The sequence below is a fragment of the Phyllobates terribilis genome, unplaced genomic scaffold (assembly GCF_046119375.1).
Source record: "Phyllobates terribilis strain yellow unplaced genomic scaffold, ASM4611937v1 Scaffold_2__4_contigs__length_985480577, whole genome shotgun sequence".
In the NCBI taxonomy this organism is placed as follows: domain Eukaryota; kingdom Metazoa; phylum Chordata; class Amphibia; order Anura; family Dendrobatidae; genus Phyllobates; species Phyllobates terribilis.
The window spans coordinates 808,470,235-808,479,999 of NW_027362762.1; the positions used below are offsets into that span (position 1 = coordinate 808,470,235).

A 9,765-nucleotide genomic window follows, 5' to 3' on the forward strand; every position below is an offset into this window, starting at 1 on the left:
TGAAGTCGTCACATGATTCATAATATGAATTTTTAAATGATTTTGCACATGTGGGAGGAGTCAGGATGGCGCTACTGGAATAAGGCGGAGCCTATCCTTCCGCGCCTCTTTTTATCCTTGTAATCTGTAATAATAATATAATGGTGCAGTGATGATGTCATAACTCTTGTCTCTGCCCGTAGGCGCCTACCGTCGGCTCATCCATACAGGCCTGGACTAAGGTGATGTGAGGGGTGGCTGATCTGGTGTTATAGGGCCCCCAGCAGCACAGAGCATTTCAGGAGAGGGACGTGCAGATCTATAGAAAGGCTGCATTGCTTCTGGGACATTGCAACCTAGCAACAGATCTGCTCCAGCCTCTGCTGAAATACTCTGTGCTTCTGGGACCCATTTATTCCTTTATGTAAACCAGTTTTTGGGGGTGGTCATAGACGAGGCTTTCCATAGTGTAAGGAGCTCTGCAGCACAGAGCATTTCAGCAGAGTCTAGGTTGAGAAATGTTTAGGGGAATTAACAAGCTCCTCTCCCTCCACAGCAGCACAGAGTATTTTGAGAAAAGGAATGGGCTGATCTTGTGGGAGATTCTGCAGCGCAGAGTATTTCAGGGGGGGTGTGCTGTTGCATTTCCTGTTGTGGAGGTCGGTTTTCGGACGGGATGTGAGGGGGATTAATGACCGCAGTAAGAGATGTGACAATGGGGGTTTTGTCCCCCCTGGTTTCCTCCCGGTCCGGCTGCCTCCATCGTCTCGTTATTGCTCCTGGCTGCGGCGTCTTCTGTCCTGTCACATAAAGTAATGACAGCGCCGAGACTGTGATATTAATAATGGGCCTATAAATAGTCTGTCTGGTGCGGGGGGCTCGATGCTCTGCGCTCTTCTCCCCGTCATTCTCTATTAGCTGCACTGCTGATCATGGCAGCCGCGCCGGACGCTTCATCTCGTCACTATCGCTACTGGGATCCGTCTTCTGCGGAATATTAATGGGGGCGGCCGCTGAGGGTTATAATCCACAGATCATGAGCCTCCTGTGACAGAAGAGCGGTAATCGTACGCGTAATGTGACTGTCATGATGGTGACATTATTGAGGCGCCGTCCATGCGGCCATCACAGAATATTCTGCTTTGTGCTGAGACTCCCTCCTGCGAGGGTGGGAGAAGGAGCTGTGTGCTATGATGGTGTTCGGGGAGTAAATGAGGCACGGGGTGGCTCTGAGGTCGGGATGTCAAATTACACTTTATTTCAAACACAGAACATTTTGCTTTTCAGTTGTAGAACTATTCTACTGACAGAACCGGGCGAGTGACGACCGCTGCAGCTGCTCTGAGACCTCCGCCCCCGATCATGTACAAGTTGTGGGGTGCGGATGGCGCAGCCCAGCGTCACGTAGATAATTTCTCTCTTTATACATCTGTACAGCTCTGTGCGCGGCCGCTGGTCTCCGCTCCTGTCGTCCTCGTCCAGGGAACATGGCGATTCTAAGTGCAGCGAAGACAAAGCTGGAAGATAAAACAGCGAGAAGGAGGCGCACACAGAAAGACTCGCCCGCTACGACCCGGGTAACGTCCTGCCTCTGCTATCACCCTGTGGGGTCCACGGCATGCGTCTCTTCTGGTCATGCATATTCGGATTTGACGTGTTCTGCGCAGAGTCGCCGCCGCCGCGAGTGCAGGGAATTACAGCTGAGATTTTACAGGACGCAGATTTTTTTTTTTTTTCAGAAAACACTTTTAAAAAAAAAAAAAGTAGTCATGCCCTCCGGAGAATGTAGGAAGAGAAGTCTTTGTGCAGTCCCGTGTGTCTGTCCAGTGGTTCCCCCCACCACTAGAGGGGGCTGCACACTGTTGTTGGAGAATGCTGGAGTTTAGCCATCGATTAATGGGTCGGTGCACTGTCCCGGATCAGCTGACAGCACTGACTCTAAAACTGGTACCACCGACTCTAAAACTGGTACCACTTCTTATCCTTGCATTTCAGCATCAGCTGCGAAAAGAGAACAAAACCATCAGGTCTGGTATCTCGGGGGCAGAGGAGCTCCCTGCACGATGTAGCTGAGCTGGACGGCTCCACGCACAGGTGAGCTGTGAACTGGTAGTAAGACACAACTAAATTACAGCCACATATGAAACCGGATCTGAATTTTTCATATTGAACTGGCCCACCATATAACAATGGCTGCAGAGCGGAATAGAAGGGTTTGTTTTTACCTATTCATTGCAGAGATATTAGCAAAGTATTTGACACGTAATGAGTTAACTTTACAGCTAGTTTTCACTGGAGGCGTGTATTTCTGCTGTCTGTATGATGTTGACCAATCATATGTTGGCAGCAATAGAGCAGAAAAAAACGCCCCCAGCATAGCTTAGGTTTTTTTGTCAGATGTAAGGAGAGGGGGGATGGGTAATACAGCAGAGCCGACAGTGCTGGGAGAGGAGCGGACCCGACGGTGCTGGGAGAGGAGCGGACCCGACGGTGCTGGGAGAGGAGCGGAGCCGACGGTGCTGGGAGAGGAGCGAAGCCGACGGTGCTGGGAGAGGAGCGGAGCCGACGGTACTGGGAGAGGAGCGGAGCCGACGGTGCTGGGAGACGAGCAGAGCTGATAGAAGGGTTTGTAATGTGGCACAGCTAAACTCACAACTTACATCTCAAACAAAACTGAAGCTATGGTGGGGGCGTGACCTTTTCCTACTGTGTTGCTGCCCGCTTGTGATTGGTCACCATCATACAGAGAGAAGTACACCCCCCCAGTGTAAACTGTCTGATAACACCCACTGGGACTCAAGAAACATTAACTCATTAGGTGCCAAATACTTTGATTGCTAATATCTCCAGAAAGGTGAAAATTAAAAAAAAAAAAAAGACCAAGGTTATTAGAGGACTGGGGGGTCTGCAATACCAAGACAGGTTATTAGAGGACTGGGGGGTCTGCAATACCAAGACAGGTTATTAGAGGATTGGGGGGTCTGCAATACCAAGACAGGTTATTAGAGGATTGGGGGGTCTGCAATACCAAGACAGGTTATTAGAGGACTGGGGGGTCTGCAATACCAAGACAGGTTATTAGAGGACTGGGGGGGTCTGCAATACCAAGACAGGTTATTAGAGGACTGGGGGGTCTGCAACACCAAGACAGGTTATTAGAGGACTGGGGGTCTGCAATACCAAGACAGGTTATTACACTTGGGGTTATTTACTGTGGAAAAAAGAAGGCTTAGGGGTGATCTTATTACTATGTACAAGTATATGAGGGGACAGTACAAAGACCTTTCTACTGATCTTTTTACTCTGAGGCCAGAGACTGGGACAAGGGGGCATCTGCTACGTCTGGAGGAAAGAAGGTTTAATCATAATCACAGAAGGGGATTATTTACTGTAAGAGCAGTGAGACTATGGAGCTCTCTGCCGCATGATGTTGTAATGAGGGATTCACTACTAACATTTAAGAAGGGCATGGATGCCTTTCTTGAAAAGTATAATATTACAGGTTATATATACTAGATTCCTTGATAGGGCGTTGATCCAGGGAAATAGTCTGATTGTCGTATGGAGTCGGGAAGGAATTTTTTCCCCCAATGTGGAGCTTAGTGTTTGCCACGTGGGTTTTTTGCCTTCCTCTGGATCAACATGTTAGGCTATGGGGTGAACTAGATGGACTTAGTTTTTTAAGATTGAAGTAAGACTATGTAAGGCTGTGTGCCCACGATGCGTTTTTTAAACGTTTCCGCAGTGGCAATTCTGCTGCAGAAACGCTTACAAAACGCTTGGTAGAAGGTCTGCCATGTTCCCCAGTGATAATCTTCTGTGCTGTGCACATGCTGCGGAAATTTCCTCTGTGGATTATCATTGCGGAAAAAAACGCAGCACTACCAATTATTTTGCAGAAGCGCTGCGTTTTCGCCGCCATTTACTTGCATTGGAACGCATGGAATCCGCATCACTGCATCTGTACATGTGGAATCCATGCGTTTCAATGTGCGGATGGTACCCGGGTGTGGAGGACAGGAGACTCTCCTCTGGAACCGGGTACCATAGAACCTGTAAAAAAAGGATAAAATAAAAAATAAACATTATACTTACCTTCTGATGGCCCCCGGTGTGCTTGTCTCAGCTTGTCGGCAGATTGCGGTGGACTGAAGGACCTGCGCTGACGTCATTTAGTCATGTGACGGCAGGTCCTTCAGTGCAGTGTACCGTGAGCTGCCGGCAAGCCGAGACGGAGCGAAGCAAGACTGCGGGGGCCATCAGAAGGTAAGTATAGATTTGTTTTTCTATTTTTTGACATTCTTTAGGTCACACGATATATGCCGGTTGCATGGATTTATATAGTGGTGACCCAGTTATCAAGCACTTTCCAAGTGATGCTAAAATCTCTTGTCAACCCGCATGCGGAAATGCAAGTGAAAAACGCTTCACATCCGCTTGTCCCTGGCAGGAAAAACACATGCACAATCAGCGCGCACAATCAGCACGGACAATCAGCACGGACAATCCGCATGTGTTTTCTCTGCCAGGGAGAAGCAGAAACGCTCAGGAAAAATCCGCAGCATTTCTGCATCGTGGGCACATAGTAAGGCTATGTTTTACTCTGCTCTCTAGTCACTATTACATGGTGTGTTCAACTCAACCTGAAGAATTTGGTCAAAGGTCCTATTTAAAAGGGATGTCCATGGTCCAATACAAACCATGGCTTGTTTCACCCAGAAACATCACATTTGTTCTCACTCGCAGCTTGTGGACGGTAGTTGGAGATAATTCTCAGGGCCTCAGTCCAGTGGCCGTGTCCGTATTCTGTGGCCTCCAGATGGGAGCCCTGCAACTCACCTCCACCTGCTGGCATCTCTCCTGATTAGTAAGCCCGGCACGATGTCATACATGTGTCACAATGATGTCATCACGCCAGCCTATAAATTCGATGAGGTGCTGGAGCTGCCGGCCGCTCGGAGGAGGGTCGCAGGCTCCTTTCTGGCAGCCACGGGCTACAGATGGGACTGGGCAGAGAAGCAATTTGCTCATCTCGTGGCAATGGTCCTGGAAGAAAGCAGCCATGTTCTTCTCATTCTGGACGACCCCTATAATCCAGGCCACTGCCCCTTAGGCTCTTTCTCGCAACATATAGAGCAGTTTTCGGATACATCTCTGCTTAGTGGCTTGTAATTTAGTTCTGTCCCTGCTGTAATCATCACTTCATGTACTGACTGAATGCTGATACACAGCAGCAAATGAGAACAAGCAAAGCTGCAGTGTAAAGCACGGACGAACAGGGTAATGACCTCAGCCTCCATAATCCATCTAGTTTAATAAATGACCATAATGTTGCCTTAATGGAGTAGAGCTACAGCGTAAAGCATGGGGGAAGAGCCGGACCTCTGATGAGACGAAGGGGATCTCGGACAATGTCGCTGCGCCCACCACCAGGCCTCATGGCTGACGGCAGTGCAGGCGGGTGGTCTCTTACCTCATGGGCATGTTTGGAGAAAGCTTCGGCACTTGACAGCATGCGCTCCGTCTTGTCCTCCAGCTCGCCCAGACGCTGCCCTCGCTCATCCAGGGCTTGGCGGACTCTGTTCAGATCTCCCACCACGCCGGTCGCCGCTCCCTTCACGCCTTCCACACTTCGTTGCCCGGGAATGTGCTCGGCCAGATAGCGGGAGCCGATGCCGGCTGTCGCTTGTCCAACTGAGGCAAAGAACCTTGTCCGTGTGGACGATGGAGTAGTAGTCTTAGTGTGAGCGGCTCATATACGACTTGTCTACCACAATACAGACATGGATTTAGATGTGAACGGCCCGAGAGCGTTTATTCCAACAATGCACTGCACTCCGGACAGAAGGATTGTGACTGTCTCATCCTCTGGTCACATCCAGAGCTGCATTCACAATTCTGTTGTCAATAGGAGCCTGTTGGCACCGTACAGACACAGAGGTTCACAGGCTCGTGCGGTCAGTAATTCAGCACTGAATCAGCAGGGGTCAGGATAGACGAGGGCACCGGTCCGGAGTACCAACAACGGGGGCAGAGTATAGCCAAGACCAAGACTGGATCTAAAGCAGCACCCATGATTGTACATGGCCTACAGCCTGGCACCCATGGCTACAGTTTGCCCCTTGGCTGCCACTGTGATTTGGCCCCATCCTTGCAACATGGTTACAGTTTGCCCAATGATTACCACTGTCCTCTTCACCGGCACAATGACATTTGGCATTATTGTTACTGTTTGTGCCATGACTTTAGTTGGCACCTTGGCTGACACAAGCTATAGGTTGGCACCTTGGCTGGCCCTGACTATAGCTGGCACCTTGGCTGGCCCTGACTATAGCTGGCACTGGCTATAGGTTGGCACCTTGGCTGGCCCTGACTATAGCTGGCACCTTGGCTGGCCCTGACTATAGGTTGGCACCATGGCTGGCCCTGACTATAGGTTGGCACCATGGCTGGCCCTGGCTATAGGCTGGCACCTTGGCTGACACTGGCTATAGGTTGGCACCTTGGCTGGCACTGGCTATAGGCTGGCACCTTGGCTGACACTGGCTATAGGCTGGCACCTTGACTTGCACTGGCTATAGGTCGGCACCTTGGCAGGCACTGGCTATAGGTTGGCACCTTGGCTGGCCCTGACTATAGCTGGCACCTTGGCTGGCCCTGACTATAGGTTGGCACCATGGCTGGCACTGGCTATAGGTTGGCGCCTTGGCTGGCCCTGACTATAGTTGGCACCTTGGCTGACACTGGCTATAGGTCAGCACCTTGGCTGGCCCTGACTATAGATGGCATCTTGGCTGGTACTGCCTATAGTTGGCACCTTGGCTGGCAATGGCTATAAGTCGGCACCTTGGCTGGCACTGGCTATAGGTTGGCACTGACTGTAGTGGCAATGATACTTACACAGCTCCTCTCGGTCCAGTGTTTGGCCACTTCCACCGAACAGTCCTTTCAGGAAGCCTCTGTTCTGGGCCTCAGGGGTCTCCACCATTGAGAAGAGGTCGCCGAGGGTCTCCTAAGCGAGAGAAGAGTGAGAAAGCTCAGCGGATACCAGCATGAAGATCAGGACCACACTGCATTATATAATAGTACCGCCCTCCCAAGTGTAACCCAACTTCCACCCGAGAGTAGCCCATCCCTGATATCTTAGGCCCATCCCTGAGTATAGCCCCACCCCCGGAGCATAGCTCATCCCTCGGACTATAGACCCTCCTACAGAGCATAGCCCATCCCTCGGAATATATTCCCTCCAAGAGAGCATAGCCCATCCTCCAGAGCATAGCCCATCCCCCGGCGCATAGCTCATCCCTCGGACTATAGACCCTCCTACAGAGCATAGCCCATCCCTCGGAATATATTCCCTCCAAGAGAGCATAGCCCATCCCCCAGAGCATAGCCCATCCTCCAGAGCATAGCCCATCCTCCAGAGCATAGCCCTTCCCCAGAGCATAGCCCATCCTCCAGAGCATAGCCCATCCCCCAGAGCATAGCCCATCCCCCAGAGCATAGCGCTTCCCCCAGATCATAGCCCATCCCCCAGGGCATAGCCCATCCCTCGGAGTATAGCCACTCATACAGAGCATAGCCCCGCCTAAACTGCATAGCCCATCCCCCAGAATGTAGCATACCCGAGCTGCCTGTATGTCACACAACAGTACGATAAATGGCGTCAGACGCATGTGTTGCCCCTGATGGTGACAGCCTCGTAGCCATTACAGGCGGATGCGCTGACAGATTGGAGCAGGGCCTCACCTGCAGGCTCTCACACATCTCCGGACTGTATGTGATCCTCTGGACCTCGCTGGGAGAACACAGGTACAGGGCCTGGCCGTGGTTGGTGAAGCAGAACGTCCGCGCTATTCTCATGTCTGTCAGCGGCAAGTAGTTGATGTCGAGCAGCGGGCGGAGGCTGGGGAGGCTGCAAGCACAAAATCAGGACAAAATCATCGACGCCCGATCCATAGTATCCACGTAGGGTAAAGCACCCCAGCTGCTGCAGCGGACATGGTAGCCCCTTCACAAAGAGGTTCTGCAGCAGCTGGGCAGATCTGGTTACAGGTGACTCTGCCCGGCTCTTACCTTATGGTCATAATGTGTCCGTTGGCGCAGAAGCATGCCAGCAGCACGGTGTTGCACATGGTGACCACGTCTGCCCGCAGCAGGAAGGACGTCTCGGTGATGTTGTGCACGTACAGACACGTCTGGGACGGCAGGGAGAACACTTTCGCTTGCTTCTCCGAGCAGACGACGGCAAACTGGTGATCTCCGATGTCCTGCGAGGAGGAGGGGGAGAAGGCCACCAGCTTCCGTTTCCTCATCTTTTCGTTGTCTTCGCCGCTGTTCAGGTCCCTCCAGACTTCATACGACGGGTGAATCAATGAGCCCATACAATCCAGGCTGGAGAAGGTCAGCACCGCACCCTTCATGGTGAGCACCGTGCCTGCACACAGAGGGCACAGGTGACACACGGAACCGGCGGCACTAATCCCACCACTAGGGGCGCCCTGTCCTGCTCCCACAGCAGATGGGCTTGTTACAACGCATCAGGCCACAATCCTCTGTAAGTAAAGTCTCTCCCTGCACCGATACATTGTAACAAACCGACACTTGTGTGAGCAGGACTAGGTCAGGATGGGTTTCTATTCACTGACTGGCGGCAGAGATCCTGGCATGCTGATCTGATTGGCCGCACTTACCGCTGGGGGACACCTGCACGGGCTCGCTCTGCCGCTGCTCCTCGGAGACGGGTATGTTCAGCGATACGACCAGCACCATGCCCAGGCTGGTGCCCACCCACAGGCACGGAGACAGAGCCTGGTCATTCTTCCGGGCAAAGGTCTCCATGAAGTACAAGGCGGTGATGGCCTCTTTGGCTTCTTTATCGATGCTGGACACGCTGGAGCTGCGCGAGCGGCTGAACGAGTTTTCTCCACTTTCTATTGAAGGTAGAACAAGAGATTAGTGGGTAACGTGGATACACAATGCCACGAGAGAAAAGCCCACCTAACAAACCTGGCAGATCTCTCCAAATACTAACCTGTCCTCGTGTCCACGCAACACTAGGAAGCTGAGATATAGGATGCTGTTAGGGTTCTGGCCATCAGCTCCCAATATCTCAGCTTCTGGCACCTCCAGGAGTCGTACAGGAATGGGGTCAGGATTTAGGGTACTACACACTACAGGAGCCTGCGGGCCGTACATGGCGGCATTGTACCAGGCGCTCCGCGAACCCTTCAGTGTGATTGGCATGGACAGACAAGATGCTACACACAGGACTACTACTCCCACAGGACGCACAGTGCTACACACGGGTCTTACCTTTCTCGGCCCACGAGTTTGTAGAATAGTGGTATTCGTCATTGGAGTAAGTACTGACTCCGTGTAACTGCTGGAGCATTGCCCGTCGGGATATGTAACCTACTGCTACAAGAGCCGCGGCGCGGTGCAAGAGGAGCAGCCGGGAGATAAAACAGAGCACCGATTATATATCCCATCCCCCACACACCAGCGACTCCCCTCACAGTCCGCTCCAGGTACTCCCATCCTCTCACCTACAACTACTCCATTCACCCCTTACACAGAGCGATCCCACAGGAAAAGCCACCTCTGACCACCGAATCGTCCCCACTACTGCGGCCGCCAAACCCACAGCGCCAGCATCATCCGACCCCTTCAGAGAACAGAGACCTCCAAATCCCCCGCTAAACCCACAAATCCTACCAACCACAAATCCTCCCCATCCATAAATCCAACCTACCACAAATCCTCCCCAACCACAAATCCTCCCCA

At 52.0% G+C, this 9,765-nt stretch overlaps 2 protein-coding genes across 4 annotated transcripts in view; one reads left to right on the forward strand and one right to left on the reverse strand.

Moving 5' to 3' along the window:
- Positions 1 to 153, forward strand: part of LOC141230008 (DNA polymerase theta-like) — a 37,363-nt gene extending 37,210 nt beyond the window's left edge. For all 3 annotated transcript variants that reach the window (XM_073667531.1, XM_073667535.1, XM_073667532.1), the window contains one exon: positions 1 to 153. This exon is cut by the window's left edge. The gene's annotated coding sequence lies outside the window, so the exon portion shown is untranslated.
- Positions 154 to 1,262: 1,109 nt separating this feature from the next.
- LOC141247891 (syntaxin-binding protein 5-like) lies at positions 1,263 to 9,373 on the reverse strand. Its single transcript, XM_073669287.1, has 7 exons — positions 9,295 to 9,373; positions 8,673 to 8,912; positions 8,056 to 8,416; positions 7,729 to 7,894; positions 6,880 to 6,991; positions 5,453 to 5,673; positions 1,263 to 1,980 (listed from the first exon to the last, which is right to left on the reverse strand). Exons 1-7 carry the CDS (start codon positions 9,371 to 9,373, stop codon positions 1,939 to 1,941), a joined length of 1,221 nt encoding a protein of 406 aa, XP_073525388.1. The 3' UTR covers positions 1,263 to 1,938.
- Between the last annotated feature and the right edge of the window lie 392 nt (positions 9,374 to 9,765).